The sequence below is a fragment of the Thalia democratica genome, chromosome 2 (assembly GCF_965202585.1).
Source record: "Thalia democratica chromosome 2, ktThaDemo2.hap1.1, whole genome shotgun sequence".
NCBI lineage: Eukaryota > Metazoa > Chordata > Thaliacea > Salpida > Salpidae > Thalia > Thalia democratica.
Window position 1 is genome coordinate 107463529 of NC_139166.1, and position 18257 is coordinate 107481785.

Genomic DNA, 18257 nt, shown 5'->3' on the forward strand with positions numbered 1-18257 from the left:
AGTTATTTTTTAAACAAAGTTATAATTTAATAAAGAAATTTTTAGCAAAAAACATTAAGTAAATAACGTTTACTATTTTAATAAAAGTTTAAAACTATTTACAGTTTATGTCGCAAAACTACTAAACTGGAATAGTAAAGTAAAAGTTTAATTATTGTTTTAGTAAAAAAATCATTAAAACTTTATTAAAAGTGCAATAAAACTAAACTCATCAGTGAACTTTATTTAACTTAATTACTTAAAAACTTAAATTATCTTTTTTTCAGTGAAAGTTTTTAAGTTATGTTTTTTAAAAACATTTATAGGATTTTAAAAATATCCAAATGTAATTAAACTGAATTAGCAGTTTTTTTAGATACGAAAAGATAATGACATTATTAAGCTCATAAAAGTGCAATAAAACTAAATCGTGTATTTAGCAACTAAATATAAAATGTATTACGACATAATGCTCGTGACAGTAATTTCTCATTACAAGCCACCCTAAAGCCGAATTTCCGGTTAAAAATGTGTGTAATATTTATTAGTCATTTTCTGGTGAAAGTTTTATGAAAGTTTTAATATTTTTGTATCTGTTTTTGATAAAATGTTTATGGTCTTGTATATGCTACTTGGTTTTTTTTCTGGTAAATTTGAAACTTTTATGATAGTTCAAAACAAAAAAAGTTGTGTCTGTTAATAGTTAAGTACTTAGTTAATTATCTTAATTTTTAATATTGTAAGTGATTAATTTCTTTCTTAATAAATTAGTTAATTTTGTTTAGTATTTTATTTTAAAAAATATAACTTTTCAAAAAACGCAAATGATTGTATCTGTTTTAAACTTAACATAATAATGAAATAATATTAATTTTTAATGGATTTATTTATTTTCAAAATTAACCTTATAGAAATTGGTATATTATTAAACGTTTAAGGTTATTTCATGCTTTATATAACTAAATTTTTTAACATCACTGCAATTTTTTAAGTACGTTTTACTACAATTAACGAGCGAATAATCATTTTAAATGCCTATAAATTGCTTATTTGCTGCTTCTTATAAGACATATTAACCATATGAACTGAATAAAAAGTTTTTTGAGTAATTTCAGATTAGGTCAGTTATTATACAACTTAATTGTCATATTTGAATTAAAAAAAAAAAGTTTATGCAGGGTTTGTAACATTGTATTGTAATATCAACAAAAATGTTTTGAATGTCTAGTTTAGTTATACTTGTAGTATATTTCTCAAAGTTTTATCTACCAGAAAGTAAAGTAAAAACAATTTAATGTGGTAACTTTTTAAAAATTAAAAAATTAATTACTTTTTAAAATTTTCAATATATTTAAAAAAATCATATTTTACTACTAGTTGTCGAAAATGTACAATAAAGTTATGAGTTTTAAAACAAAAACAAACTTTCATTGACAAAATTCGGCACATAATGCCATGCTCTTAATAGAGAAAATTTCAAGATAAAAACTTGTAGGATAATAGAGAAAATTTCTACAACTGAATAAGGTAGAGAAAATCTACCAAGCACGCTGCTTTAAAAAACTTTCTTCCCAAATCAAAAGTTTATCCCAATTATAACAAACAACAAAAGAGAAAAAAAAAACTCTCTGTTTTAATGCAAACATTTTTGTTTAATTTGTTAGTTATTTATTAAGATAAGCTGTTATTAAGTTAAGTTAATTGTTTATTAAATTAAGTTTTGTAATATTATTTTAAATTTTCAGTATATATAATTTTAAAAGTTTAAGGTGTTAATTTGATCTTAAAATCTTTTTGAGCTTTCTTATAGTAAGTATGTGAAACTTGTATGTTTAAAACCTCTAAATATTAGTTTTAAATACATAATTTACCTTTCAAGTAATTCTAAATACTTTTTAAATTTTTATCACCAAAACAAAGTATTTTGACCAAATTTTAAAGCAATCAATTTAGTTTTCAACTTGTAAACTTTCTATTGGCCAATTCAATTTATTTTTGAATGAATTCTCTGTACACCTCGACGATAAATTGAATTTTTCTTTGTTACGTAACAATTGTTTATTGATTTGTTTTCATAAAATTCGCATAACAACATGGGTTCAATGATCTAAATTATTAATTATTCTTTTTTTTTGGTAAAACGGAATTTTATTTGACTTTAAATGTAAACTTATTATTTGTAAACTGTTTATTATGCACCTTACATAAGTACAATAAATTTAAACCTACTTAATTATTAAAAAGATAAACGTATGATTTGTAATAAAAATTTTATTATGTTTTAGGAATTGTTATTCATATTCAGGGTGGTCTTATATTTTTTCGTAATTTATTTAACCCGAAAAACCACAATTTTTATTAAAGTAGTTGTATTTTTTTAGTAATTAGGTAAATATGTTTATGATAATAAATTTGAATGAAAAAAACTGTAGATAAAAAAATTTTAGTTGAATTAAGTTTAGAAATTTGAAAAATTAATCTTAGTTTGCAAATGTTTACACGAAATTTTGCAGATAATTATGTAAATAACAAGGCTTAATTAATGTAAAAGTATAAATCTTTCATTTGAAAAGTCAATTATTCTCAATTTCAAAAATATAAAAATAATAATAAATCTGCATATTTCTTTTGCATTTATTAGCTCCTAAATGTAAAAGTGTTTTTTATATGTAAATGAATAATTTAAGAATTATAGCAATGAAGTTTATTAAACATCAAATATTATTTTTGATTCTTTTACTTAACAACTGTTTAGTTATATGTGAAGTTTCAAAATTAATTTCTGTTTTATTTTAACGTATTTTTTTTTATAACCGGATAGCTAATTCGCCCACTTTGAAAATTAACAACAAATACTAATAATTTAAAAATGTTAAATGAATATAATAAGCTCTAAATTGTTTTTCTATTGTATTAACTTACCTTCAAAATTAGCACCATACAATTAAGAGACGCAATATTAAGTTATATGGATTATTTTAGTTGATTATTTGTTTCTATAGACCAAGTAATGTATTACTTATTTAATTAAATATTTTAATGTAATTTCAACAGACGCAATTTTGTTGTAAAAGTTGTATAACTTAATTAAAATTATTATTTTGCTTTAATTTTTTCAACAGACACAATGTTGCTGTAGAAGCTGTGTAACTTACCTGATGAAAAACAAGTTGCAAGAAATCATGTTGTGGAGAAATAGATTGGAAGGTTGCAATCAAACCGAAGCCCAGCAAATTGTTGCTGAAGTTTTACTTGCTTCACGTTAGTTTTAACTTTATTTAAATTATCTATTAATCAAACAAATAGTCGTTGAAGTTTACTTGCTTCTCGTGAATTTTATTAATTGTGCCGTTTTTTATTTAAATAAATTGTTGATGAAGTTTCACTTGCTTCCCTTTAGTTTTATTAATTGTTATATAGTCTGTATGTTTAGCATTTAAATTAAACTATGATCCAAAAAAAAAGTCAGTAACTCAGAATTTTGTAAACTTTCAATTCTTAAAGTTTTCAATCAGTTTTAGAAAAAAGGTTTACTCTTTACTAGTTTTCGTTACAACATAATAAAAACAAAATAATTTTACAGCTGCATTGGACGGCCAGAACAGTTTTTGTCAGAACATAGTCCACTGGGTAACCGGATGCAGTTTTAAAAAGATCAGGAGAATCAGAGATCATCTCAAGAAAGATCCACATTCTCTTCCTGAGCACGGGTTGAAAAAATACTGGAAAGTTAGTGTAAAAATATTGAAATTAAAAAAATTGTATTGTTAAAAAAGCATATTTTACGATTGGTAAATAACCATTAAAGTATAAAGTTTTTATATTGGGTTTGTATAATTGAAAACTTTAAAATGCCGAGCTTTAAATGAGTTTGTGATTGTTTTAAATAAATGCTAAATACTAAAATAGGTAAATCTAAATTTAATAACTTGATCGATAAGCATTTAAATAAAAGGAATATTTTAAACACTTTTGTGTCAAAACTATTAAATTAATATCTAAAAAACTCAAAACTTTGAATTAAGAAGTAAGAATAAGAATAAAATAAACTTTTGATTAAATGTATTTTGATTTTATGTTTTTTGTTTTAGTATTTTTTTATGAAATATGAATATATACTTTTTAAATTATTTTTATTATTATAAACATATTGTGTGTTAATTGTTAACTAAAATACATGTTTTTATTCTTCAGGACAGAGGAACTAAACAACCGAAGAAAATTTCAAAAGTGAACATCAAATTAGAAAAGAACGATTCGAGTTATTATTTGCCTCAACCAAACAGTATTCATAATGTTAACAATAACAGGTAAATTTGTTAAACTATAAGAAAATAAATACTTGTGTAATATAACTAAACAGTATTTATAGTAAAACTAATAAAGGGTTGACTAATTTTTACTAAAATTTGTTATTTCCTTTTTAAAAGTATTTTTTAAAAACAACCTTATAGTTTTTATAAACATGTTAGACTAAAAAGTGAACATATTTAAGTATAAACTAGTATCAGTATAAAAATAACTTTTAGATACAAAATTATCAGTTATTAACAAGTTGTTTTAAAACTATAAGAAATGTTCAAGTTAAAAGTTATTAGTCAAGTATGTTTATTATTCTAAGCAATCATTTTATTTAAAAGTATCTGTCTCAAAAAATAAAAAGATATTTAATTAATTCACAATTAAAATTAACTTATGGTTTTAATTGATATATAAAGGTAGTAAATTTTAATAAAAAGTATTATAGATTAAGTAGTGTTTCAGTTCTTTTCAATGACATTTAAAAGTATTTATACGTTACATTTTCAATCAAGTATCAAAAAAGTTATTTACAAAAAAAATATAATTTATTATTAATAAAACAAAATTAATTATCAATTAAAAACAAATAAAATGTTTCATCAGATTATTTCATTTACCATGGCACCTAACAATACCACAGTTCAGGTTTAAATGTTTTGTTTTTTAGTATTTATTAGATTTGATAGTAAAATATGTGTTTTTTGCGTTTGTTTTTAGTGTTCTTTTTGAATTTTGTCAAGGTTTTGAATCAAGTAGACTTCTAACAATGTTTTTTTTTAAGCTTTTGGTGTTTTTTTTTTGTAGAAGGTGTTAATATCTATTGTATTCAAAAAATTTAAAAAGTATTAATTAGTTAAAATGAGTATTTTATTTAGCTTAATTCTTGTTTATTTTCAGTTTGTTGAGTAGACACTCAAATGTTGTATCAGTTAAGTTATTCAGAATAATTCTACTTTTTTAGAAGTTTTGTTATTTCAGTTAATATAGAATTTTGTTTTTGAGTTAAATTTTAGTTGTAAATTTTTTATTTATTTAGTTTATTTTTCGAGATAGTTTTGTGTTAATTATTTTTTGAAAAAATAAAAAGTTTTATTTGCAGAATAAATACAATGCAGAACCCATTAAAGTTAGTTTAAATTTAGTACTTTGTTTAAGATAATACTATAAATTTTAGTTTATATTAGAAAACAGTTATAAAAATTTAGTTTATCAGAAGAGATATAGATAATCTTTTAGTTATTTTTTTTTAAATAAAGGTTAATTATTTCAGAGTAATTCAATAGTTTGTTTTTTAAATCATTTTACATGTTAACTAGTATGTGAATTTAGATTTTTTTTCAGAGTGAGTTATAGACTAAAATAAATTAAAACATTTAAGTTTTTGAGATAAAGTTTAGATTTCAGTTGTTTTTAATTTAATATATTTATATTATTTTCAGAATAAATCCAATGCAGATTCCGTTCCAAATCAGTTCAATTTTTAATTTGAACACCCCAAATTTCACTTACCCAAAAGTCTTCAGCCCCCAAATAATAAAACAGGAGCCCAAAATTATTCAGAAAAAAATTAAGAAAGTCGAAAAGACAAAAAATAGGCCTTTGAAGTTTTTGAAGTGCAAATATTTCTAAAGAAATTTTTTTAATAAAATAATTATTATTTAAATAATTTTTAGATATACAGAAGTTTATCTTTGAAATCAAAACTTATTTTAAAATGAATTTAGAATTTTTATTAATTGAAAATATGTTTTATAAATTGATATTTCTAAGATTCTATTTACTTTACTTAGTAAATCAAACTTTTAAAAATGAAATTAATTTCGTTTTTATTTAAACCTATCTTAAATCATTACATTTAATTCTTAGTTTTATACAATATTAACTTCTTTCGTTATAAATACTTATTTTTATTTTTATCATAACTTAGCTTTATAAATCTTTGAAGCTTCTTTTTGATATACTTTTATTTTGTTCTAATAAATTATTTTATAGTTTTAAATATATAGATTAGTTATATCTTCAAAATATGAATTATAGGTTTTTATAAGATGTAAAGATATATGTTTTAGTTTATTTAACTTACAAGTATTAATTAGAAGTAGATATAGTATTTTGTTTTTAATATAAGTTGTTTTTGTTTCAAAATTAGTTATATAAACTTATATTTTGTTTTTTTTTATACACTGTGAAAAGTTGTTTTATTTTTTGACCTATTTAGAGCAGCCATATTCTTTGATGTTTTTTTCTTTATTTAGTTTTCTTTTATTTGATTTTATTTCTTTTCTAGTGAAAATTTTTGCATTATAAAGAATAGAAAAATATATAGTTTTGTTTTAATAATTTATTTTGTATTGTTCTAAAACAAGTATATTATTATTATTATTAGATTCAGGGTTGTAGTTATTAGACAGATGTATAAGTTTTGTTTTTTTTCAATAAATTTAATTTAATAAGATTAATTTAAAACTTAATTTGATATCGTTTATATATATTATAACTTAAAAGAAGAATACTGAATTAAAATAGAAAAGAATATTATATTCATATACGTAGAACTTTAAAGTTATAAAAAATAGTTCTTTGAAGTTCTAAAATACAACCTGCTTAACAAAAACACCTATTTTTTTATAAATTTAAAGTTTTAAATTCAGTATATTTTCAAAATTAAGTATTATAAATCTTTGGAAGTCAAAATATAAAGCTGAGAAATAAGATCAAGTTAATTTGAAGTAAGTTTCAAGTTTAAACTGGGATTAGATTTCAGACATTCTCATTAATAAATGTATTAAGTAATAATCTATTTGTGGTGTTTGAACAATATTCAGAAAACTATTACTCTTTATCATACTCAAGCGGTTACAAGTATTAAGTATTCAGTTGATAGCTTGAGTTACAAAATTTTTATGATCATAAGAGGTCAAAACTTAACCCTAAAAGCTCATATTTGATAGTTTAAGTTTCAAAAAATGCAATAATTTAAATTGTTTAAAGGACAGCAAAAAGGTTTTTAACTTGACTAAAGAAAAATAAAAAACATAAATAAATTAAACTAATAAACATAACCAAGTAAACTAATGATTCTCAAGTTTTATAGAAGGAATAAGATATAGTTAACAACATACTAAACAGAAAAGTTAAAAACTAAATGAATTGAAATAATTGTTCACGATTAACATAAGTACTTAGCTATATTAGTGTGCACATTGAACTTATAAAGTTTTTTTTAAAAAGCCTAAGATTTTTTGCAAAGTGTGTGTGAATCACTGAGATAAGTAAGTTGAATAAACCCATTAGGAAAAAAAAAGTTTTAGTCATATTAAACAAATCACAAGAAATAAGATTGAGTTTTAGTGCATAATAAAAAACTAACTTAGTATGAACTAATTTTGATTTAAAAACACTTGTCACTAAAAAATTGAGTTACACCGTTTTTTTTTTACTTGTGGTAGAAAACTATAGTAGTTATCTCAAATAATATTAACTCTTTACAAGACCAAAACAAAAAATAGGTTTCAGCTTACTAACTTAGTTAGTAGTTTTGTAAAATTTACTAAACTTTTTATTTATTAAATAAAGATTAGACTTATTCTAAACTATCTGAAAACTTTAAACTAGAATCCATTATTTAAAAAGCATAAAGATAAATATATCAAATACTAACTAAAGAATAAAAAATTGTGTCTTTTTAGTAAAGCTCTAAAGATAAGTACTTAACAAAGTTTTTTTTAGTTTAAAAGCTTGACAATTCTGTTTTTTTTTACCTTAAACCGGCTGTAAAAGCAATTTTGATCAACAATTTTTTTAACTTAAGTAACAGATGATTTTTTTATACACGACCTCATAATTTGTATTTCAATTTAAAATTGCAAAATACAAAGATAGAATGTCCCTACATTTTTTATAATAAATATCTTTGATTATTTTAAAATAGTGTTTATTTGTTTTCCTAAACCGTTTTAAACAATGGTTATAAAGTTTAAAGTTCAAGGAAGTTTTTATTTTACAATTAATACTATTTAGAACACACAACTTACTACTTAAGGTTAATTTTATACATTTTTAGTACAAACTTTATAAATAACCTATAAATACAAACTTTACCTCTTTTTGCAATTTTTAAGAACAAATAAGTTACCTCACGCTCCTAACTTTCCGATTACCAACAGATACGACTCTCCAGCGCCCCCAGTGGCCTCATCCACGCTCATCTACGACCAGCCCCCACCGCAGTATCCCCAGCAACAGCAGATCCCGCCCCAGCAACAGCTCATCCAGTACCAGCAACCCCAGCAGCAGAGGTTCAACCCTCCTCCGCAATACTCGGAATCGGGGAAAACCCCTCAGCAGCAACAAGTTTTCTACCAGCAGCCCCAGCAGCAGTACATATTGGTGCAACCGACCACACAGCAACAGCAGGTGAATAAATATGTATTTTTATTTAGTTTGTTTATATAATAATGAATATACTAATTTTAGTTTGTGTTTATATATTTAATTATATATAAATATATTTAGTTGTTATTGTTATTATATACAATTTTGGTGCAACCAACTGCTCATTAACAACAAAATATTAATTTTTATGTGTATGTATTTCAAACATGAATAAACTCTTTTTATTTGCTGAAAAGTGAAAACATTTTACAAATAATCCTTGTCATGTTTTACCTTTGATAAACTGAGACTGAACAATGTTATTTTAAAGTTAAGTGTTTGTATCAAAATGTATCTAAAATTATAAAAATGGTTTTTATTCCCAGTTACAAAACAACAAGCAACGAAAACTCGTAAAATAAATTAAAACTAAAATTTCCAGGTTCAAACAACCAGAAGCAGCAAAATTATAAAATATATATAAAAAGTTATAATAATAAACATTATAGCAAAATAAAAAAATTAAAAAACATTTATTTCAGGTCCAAGACAACCACCAACAGCAGCCGCAGCTCATCCTCATCTCGAACGGTTCCGGTGACGGGAAAACCCCCAACTACATCCCCTACCAGCCGCCCAGCGGAGAGAATTTCATGGTGCAACCCCATTTCGTCGCCGCCCAGGACTTGCAGCAGCTGACCCCGATTTTGATGCAGCAGACCCCGCAGACCCCCATAATGTTCTTCAGTAACCATGGAAACCAGCCCAAGCTCATAAGTCAGGTGGACACCAAGTTGATATCTGTTCAGGAAAACAATAATCAGGTAACTTATTATAATCGATATATATTTTTTTTTCATACTGCCAATTATTTTTCTAACTGTTTTCTTCTTTCTTGAAACAAGTTTCTATTATTGTAAGAATCTGGTTGGTTACTTAGTTAAAAATAAACGTTACTGATAAGTAGTATCAATTAAAAAAAAAAAAAGAGGTGCTCAGTTTCCTATTAACTTTCCATCTTTTCACTTTTTCACAATTTTGATTCCTGTTAATAATTAACTTTTAATAATCAAAATTGTTCCTAAAAGGAAAGTATTGTTCACTTTAAGGGTAAATTTTGACCCTTATCTAGATTTACTAAATATAAGCGACTTGATATGTGCTTATAACTAAAACTTTATAAAACCTAATAAACAAACTAAAACTTCTTTTGCAGGCTGTCCAACCGCAGCAAGAACAAACCAACGAGGAAACCCAAGAAAAGAACCAGCAGGTGACGGTGGTCCAAGGGGAAAGCAAAGAGGCGCCCCCTAGCGAGCAGCCCCAGCAGGAAAAATCATCCGAGCAGAACGTGTTCAAGTTCCCCGAGAGATCCAACCTTCAGGTCCCTGTCACGTCACAATCAAGTGATAACAAAACCATCGAGCAAGAAAAATCCCCTAAGTTGAAGCTGCCGCCCTCGATAGTCGACAATCCTGCAACTTCGTCGGTTGCTACCGGCAACAAGAAATCCCCGGGCTCCCCCGAAGCCCCGCTGAACACCCCGAACGCGGCCCTGCTGACCCCCAACGTCCTCCTCACCCCGACCCCTCCCCAAACCTCCACCCCGTCGAAAGAAAGTTCCCCTCAGACGCAACCGCAGGTCAACCTCATGCCCGCCCCGCTGGGTAATTCCCATAAGAGAAAAATGCTGGCTTCGTCTGAAGGAGGGGAGAAAAAGATGCTGAAGGTTGACATCCCAGCAAGAAAAATCCCCCAAACACCAACTGCTGTGGCGACACCGAGCGGCGACAACGTCGACGATGACGTGTTTGAGGCGCCATCTACTGTGACGTCACAAAAGGAAACCCCCCAGCAGCAGGTCGTACTTTTGGGGAATCCCCAACGCTTGATAAGCATCAACGCCATCCAGGTGCAGGTTCCGGGGAGTTTCGGCGACGGGAATTCACCGCAACTGGGGCAGCTTCAGACGCCCAACCTCAAAATGGCGACACCCAGCGTCTACTTGAACTCGCAGTTCATTTACAGGGGATTCCCACAGACGAGTCAGGAAAGCGGTCAGGCGGAACGGGAGCAGGGAAACTCCCTCAACAAAGTTTCGGTGACGTCATCGAGCAGCAAGGTTGGTCACGTGAGCGATAAAAATATTAAAATCGATGGAAAAGTTAAAATATTTTTGGGTAAAAAAGCTGTTGGTTAACATTTGCTCAAAAATGATCATAGTAAAAACGCATGGTACTAGAAAAAAATTAAAAAAATAATTAATGTTTGTTTTTAGTCATTAATATTATAATACTAATAATATTACGTAATAAAAATATCGGTAACAAAAAAAATACAAATAATTCTCAAAATATTCGAAATTTTTGTTACTGCACAAGTTTTCACTTGATATTTTAGCTCAAATTGATGCGTTTTATTTTTCAATTATTAAAAAGCAATAACATATTTGTTGTTTTGACTAATTTTGAAACTTTTAAAATAAAAAGTTGTGCAATTGTTTTTTTTATTTTGTAAAAACTTTGCATTAGTTTTGATTTTGTTAGTCTAGTAGATGTAAATCGTAGTAAATAAAAATGAAAGACAAAAATAGTGATTGTAGTTTTGTTGTTGTGTCTTTTTGTTGCTTTTTTATAATTAGCTTTATTAACAACACTTTGATTTGTTCAAAATGATTTATTGCATTTTGGTGAGCATGTTTTATTTTAATCAATGTTAGCATAATGATTAATGTTAGCAGATAATTTAATTGTTATCGAAGTAATAATCATTAATATACTATCGAACTAATTAACTAAACAACTTATACTCATTTAACTTATGACCAGACCAATATTTAGCTTATATATAAACAAATTAGTATTTATTTTTTAAATGGTTCCTATGTTATTTAAATGATCCTTATACCTACTTATCGTAATTTGTTAACAAAATAATGCCTGATTATAACTCTTCACGCAATTACTTAATTTTTGGTTAGCAAGTTTTATTTTAATCAATGTTAGCATCACAGATAATTTAGTTAATCAGATAATTTACTTAATCAGATAATTTAGTAGAAATCATTAGTATACATTTAAATTAATGATTAAAATAACTAATACTTAGCTTATAACCAGGCTAGTATTTAATTTAAAAATAAACAAACTGGTATTACTTATAAAAATAATTCCTTTGTTTTCAAAATAATGCTTAATTGTAATTCTTCACGTAATTACGAACTTGAAAAGTCTTAGGAATGAAATCGAATGAAAAGTTACTGATTAAAATATTTAAAGTCATAGACCTTAAGCTATTTAAAGTTTTAGACCTTAACAAAGCCATCAACAACTTCGCAGACTACTTCTAAAATATTAATAAAAAAGTTTGAAATTTTCTGAATATGTTTCACCATTAATAAGCTCGTGGTTATTGATTTCAGTATTTAACAAATTTAAATAAAAACGTTTGAAGTTGATACAACCTTTTAGTGAGCAATTTTTCGTATAACGCTTTTATACTTAATAATGCAACAGATAAGTAGAATAATAAACTACATTATAAATAAAGTTCTAAATGAATTCACTATTAGTCTAGTTTGTACGCATATTTGATTGAGACTATTTTAACTTATATCAAAACTAATCAAGCTCAAAAGCTTCTAACCAAACTTCTAATCAAGCGTTGATAACTTTAAGTACCTTTATTTCCATAAATAAACTTCGTGTTTTTATTTAGAAAAAATTTATGCCATATTTTAAATAATAGAATTAAAAATAAGATGTTTTAAAGTTGTCCTTTTTAGACGTCGTTTAGCTCAGTGGTCTTCATCTTTTTAAAAACTGTGCACACTAAATTACTTTGAAATTAATTCTATGCACACTAGACTATAAAAAATATGAAATTAATACTAAAAAATACTATTTTGTATGTTTTGAGTACCAAAGTATATAAATAACGGTTTAAGAACTGTTACTTTTAATGTTATAACTAGCTCTTTTTCATAGAAAAAGACAAAACAAACGTTATCAAAAAAAAACATTTCTACACCTTACTAAGATTTCTGTGCACAGTACAAAAAATTCTATGCACACTAGTTTGCATCGGTACATAGGTACATTGAAGACCACTGCTAAGCTCATCCCCATTTTAAACACGTTAAGTGTCTTAAAAAAGTTTTCAGTAATTCAAAAAATACATATAATTCGTTTACAACACTCGAAAAAAGAACTATAACTGGTGGACAACTTAAAAAAAAAGTTTTAATCTGGTATTTTCGAACAAAGTTAAAACAATTTAATTTATCAGTCGTTAATAAGCTTTTAAAGGTTTAAAAAAAATAGTGATCCGTTGTACCACTTAGTATACTGAATGTTGTACAAAGTCTAAACTGACATACTATATTGGTATTGCTGTTAAAACTAGCACAGTTAATTAAAAGCTTATTTATAAGTTCTGTTTTTACGCAACTTATTTTACTTGCAATATTAAAAGTTGAAGATTGTGTTTGAAAGGTCATTGTTTGTCAGAGCTAAAGTATACCAGCAATTATATTAAACTTATTCATTCTGTTTTGTTTGTGAAATAGTTTTACATACTAATTTGCATGAAACTTTGTTGTACAGCTTGCAAAGTCTTTTTAGTTTCTAAACACCGTTGTTAATTAACATATGTTTAATTGTAGAAAATTATAATTAAAAAATAATAAAAAGTATAAGACACTTCGTTTACCTTCTACGAATAATTTCAAAGTAAATATTTTGGTTTTTTTTTAAGATATAAAATACTAAAACGTCAACATTAGGCAAAGTTATACTAGTTTAAATTTTTTTTAATTATCCAAATTTTAAACCATTGAGTATGTTATTGGTATGCGTATTAGCTTGGGTCACAGTAAAACATTTATTAACTCAAACTAACTTTCAATCAGAATATATATTGGAAACTAACATTTAAAAAGTTTTAAAGAAACAGTTTTATGTATTGTTTAGACCTAAAATATAATTTTAGGTGGTAATAGTTGCTTAATATAGCCTGTATTTAAATTTGACAATGACTGGTGATTTTAATTTAGTTATTTAAGCGATACAAGTGTTATAAAAAATTAAAAACAATTATTTCGATTTAAAAGTAAATACCTCTTTATGTTTACGAATTTAAATAAAAATAACTTCCATACATGTCATATGGGTCTAATAGTAGTTTACTTTATTGAAAAGATGTATTATTCAAAATTAAACTTATTACAAAGTATTTTTATTTTTAACTTATTTTCAATTATTAGTTTCAATTCTAGCATTTTTTTAATTATCATTTAAAACTAGTGTTTGGTTTTCTAATGTTGTCTATAAAAATAAATAACAAACGTTAAAAATCTTATAAAAATACAACTAAAATCATTATTGTTAGAATATTTATTTTTAAAGAAATCTTGTACATAATGTAAAATTTAAAAACTTATTAACTTAAAACTTCGTGTGAGCTTTAAGAATTAAAAAAATCGAAAATAAATAACAACTATAGGCTATGTTAAAAAAAAGTAAGAGCTAGTATATAAGTGTGTATCAACATATCCATGTAAAAGTGTTGATGAAAAAACACAATGTTGTTTGTACATCATCTTAAGTTAAAAAGAGCTTCTATAGAAACTTCATATGACAAACTAATTCTATTTAAATAAGTAAATAGAAATATATGTATATATAATTGTGTGGTTTTAATTACTTTCGTTTACGTCAAAAACTTATTTTGTTATATACAGAAACAATTGTCTAAAACTTGTTTAAATTTAGCAATATGCTAATTAATTATTGACACGGAATAACTTTAAACTTTGCAGACAATTAATTGGTATATTCATAAATTAACTTTTAACTGAAATTATAAAATGAAACTATTATTAAATTTTAACTCAATAACTCATAAACTAATCGCATAAAATTTACTTTAAGTTTGAATTTTATAACGAACATGGTTTCTATTAAAATTTATAAAAATAACTTTAATGCAGTTCAAAACAAACTTATTATTTATTTGTGACGTGTAATAGTTTGTATAACTCTAAAACTTTTTTTTTGAGCAAATATATGTTTGAATATTAATTTAAAATACATTTTACCATTACATTGTACATAGAAGTAATTAATATATCAGTTGAAACACCAAATTCATATTTCTTCATTATTTGTTTAAATACACCATAAACCCTCAAAAAAAACTTATTTTCTTTAATATACAACCCTATTCACACTTATTTAGCTGAATATTTTTACAGACCTCACCCACGAAAAAGTCCCTTCACCGAATGAGGAGTGGCGGTAAGAAGGACCTGATCCTCCCGATCGGATCTTTAGCGCCCTCAAGTGGCGTTACCCATCTCTCTTCGCTCCAGTCCCCATTGAACACACCGGGACCCATGCAGGTTGCAAAATACTTCCAGAATAAATATTATTTTGATAACAAATCATGTTTTCTGATGGTTATTTTTACAATTCTTCACAGAAAGCAAAAATGACCAAAATAATTAATTAGTTTATTTTAACTAATTAAGAAAAATCGAACTAAACAGATAATATACAGCAAATAACAAACATATTTTGTTAAATTAAATCAAATATAATTTAAAAACACTAAACATTCTTTCTAACCTGTGTTTTGAAGTAATTTTCACTATTCGCTTAAAATCACTGTCATTCTAAACACTATTTCTTTTTTTATATTTTAATCATTTTATTAAAATATTTTTCCCCAGGTCGCAACGCCGACCATATTCACGTTGTCGCAGTTGATGTCGCCGACAAACAGCACGCAGAAGGGAAATTCCCTCCACAACAACCCGCTGTACTACTTCCCGCCCAACAACCAGCAGCAGGTCGTCATAGCAACGACGTCAAACATTCAACAAAAGCAAGTTGCCACGAGGTTGGTTAAATTGTTATGTAAATATTTTATTATTATAATGTATGCAATTATTTCTATACATGACCCAAGTTTTTATTCAAACAAAATTGTTGCGATTCAATATAAATCATCACTAAGCATGAAAACTAAAAAAGTTAAGTTTAAAATAAGTCTGAATCATTTATTTACAATTTTTCTGTTATAAACTATTTATGGCTTCGTACTAGGTTTTATTTTAATTATTTTTATAAAGTCGAACAATAACTTTAGATATTTCTAAACTTTATAGTAGAGTGTAAATCATGATTAAGCAGAAAACAAAACAAGAAAAGTTAAGCTAAAAATAAGTCTGATAGTTATTTAGTTCTTATTATTATCATTTCGTTATAATTTTTTTCCAAAATTTTTCTAGTATTTCAATTTTTATTGTTATTAAAATATTAGATAGGAAATCAAAATATTTTTGATTCAATTGAACAAATTCACTTGTAAAACCAATAATTTAACACTTGTTATATCAATAAAACTATATAAATTTTAGAAAACAGTTTAGAATATTTCAAATTTGAAAAGGTCCTTCATTTGTTATTCTTATTTATTAATCCTCATGCAAAATAATTGAAATTTTTGTAAAGTTTAAAGTAGTTAAATTTTTTTTTTTTGTTAATTGCAAATGTTGGTGGCAATTATAATTAATTATTTCTATACATGACCTAGATTTCTATTCAACAAAAGTTTTTGCGATTCAATATAAATCATCACTTACAAAAAAAACCGGAAAAGTTTAGCTAAAAATAAGTCTGAATCATTTATTAACTTTGTTTTATACCATTTTATTTTGGTTTCTAGTGAAGTATTATCATTAATATTTGAAAAATTTTTTTTCTGTTGTTATGGAATAAGAACTCAAAATATTTCTAACCGTAAAACAAAGCTATTCGTAAAACCAATAAGTTTGATAGTTGTTATATTAATAAAACTGTATGATTTAAGAAGCATGTAGTTGTATGTCAAATTTATTTATTTTGTCGTTCTTATACTTTCAAAAACCTCATGCGAAATACTTAAAACTCAATAGTTTTAGTATGGTTAAAAGTACTTTTTTTGAATCTGTTTTTTGTTAATTGCAAATATTGGTGGCAATTATAATTAATTATTTCTATACATGACCTAGATTTCTATTCAACAAAAATTTTTGCAATTTAAGATTAATCATCACTTACAGAAAAACCGGAAATTTTTGGCTAAAAATAAACCTGAATCATTTGTTTGTTTTATTATCAACTATTGTTATCAATTTGCTTTATTTTTTAACAAGTATTTCAAGCTTTTTTGTTCAGTTATTATTTGATTGGAGTTCAAAATGTTTCTAATTTAGTTAATCAAATCCACTTGTAAATCGAAAAAAATAATTAATTTTTATATATTGCAGTAATAGTATTTATAATATATAAGTAAAATTAAAAGTACTTTTATTAATCACATTTTTGTCATATGGCACTTTTGAAACTAACACAATAAATTTTAACATTTTAAAACATAAAATAAATTTTAAGACATAAAACTTAGAAAAAGATCAACATAAAAAAAATGAACAAAAATATTAACTTAAATTTTTTTTCAGCGAAAATACTTCGGGAGTTGAAATAGTGACGACGGAAAGCTCGGAACCTACGTCACAATCGATCACGTCGCAAGTTGAAACGTCACCTGCGAACACCGCAGTTGAAACGTCACCGGCCGAAACAGTTGTGGTGTCGTCAGCAGCTCAGGAGAAGGTCGAGAACGTCGTCATAAAGCAAGAGGCCGAGTGATTGTGACGTCATAGGAAGCTGAATTCGACGTCACTTTTACTTGTTGAAAGAAAGTTTTAAAGTTTTCAATGTAAAGTCTTCGCTGAAACTGACAAAAAAATGAATTTTAGTTTATTAACCCAAAAATGATTACATTTTGTTAACAGAATTTTATTGATAAAATAATTTGTATTATTGATTGTATTATTGTAAAATTATTTAGTTGTTTAAAAACTGTCCCACTAAATACAATACATTTTAATAACAGATTCTTTATATGATAGCTTTTAAAATAGAACAGTTATTAACTACCTTAATATATGTAGAGTTAAATTAATTCAGATAAGAAAAAAACTTAGCATAAGACTAATTGAAAAAGTATTTTATTTAAAAGAAACAAACAGTTTTTATTTTAAACTAATTAGCAAGTATTTAAAGCGGAGTTATACCTTTTGCTGAAAAAACTCTGTATAACATTAAAAACTGCTTAGAATTGAAAAATGCTCTTTGTTAAATATTTGATGCCTTTTAAATTTATAATCACAAATTATAACTCGCTCTTACTATTCGGTGAAAATACGTTTCATTTAATTCAATTACTTTTATTTGTTGTTGCGTCTTTTACATTTTTAGATTATTAAAATTTATCTGTAGTTAATTGTTTTAAAACCTCAATGTTAATATTTAAGGCTTTTGGTGATTTTTAACAAATTTTATTTTAGTGTATTGTTATTAAAACTTTAAAATCCTCAATTAGTTATTTTGCTCAAAAAGCATTAAAACAAACATTTTAAAGCCTGGTAACATTTTTAGTCGCTTGTGAAAACAATTTTTTAACTTTATTTTACTTCTAGTTTAAATAGGTTTTAAAAATAATATTATATTTTTACTGTTTTACTTTAATTAGTTTTAGTATTTTGCTATTAAATG

The 18257-nt window shown here is 25.4% G+C and overlaps 1 protein-coding gene across 2 annotated transcripts in view; it reads left to right on the top strand.

The window, feature by feature from the left end:
• The window catches only part of LOC145829195 (uncharacterized), a 34010-nt gene extending 16075 nt beyond the window's left edge, over positions 1-17935 (top strand). Inside the window, exons 7-15 of one of the 2 annotated variants that reach the window (XM_082936924.1) lie at positions 3102-3240; positions 3563-3708; positions 4174-4289; positions 8448-8697; positions 9198-9479; positions 9872-10777; positions 14909-15055; positions 15386-15555; positions 17159-17935. In XM_082936924.1, the coding sequence (XP_082793050.1) occupies positions 3102-3240; positions 3563-3708; positions 4174-4289; positions 8448-8697; positions 9198-9479; positions 9872-10777; positions 14909-15055; positions 15386-15555; positions 17159-17348 (2346 nt within the window). In that variant the 3' untranslated portion in view covers positions 17349-17935. The remainder of the gene's footprint in view (positions 1-3101; positions 3241-3562; positions 3709-4173; positions 4290-8447; positions 8698-9197; positions 9480-9871; positions 10778-14908; positions 15056-15385; positions 15556-17158) is intronic. The other variant, XM_082936925.1, reaches the window with a different exon arrangement.
• Positions 17936-18257: the final 322 nt, after the last annotated feature.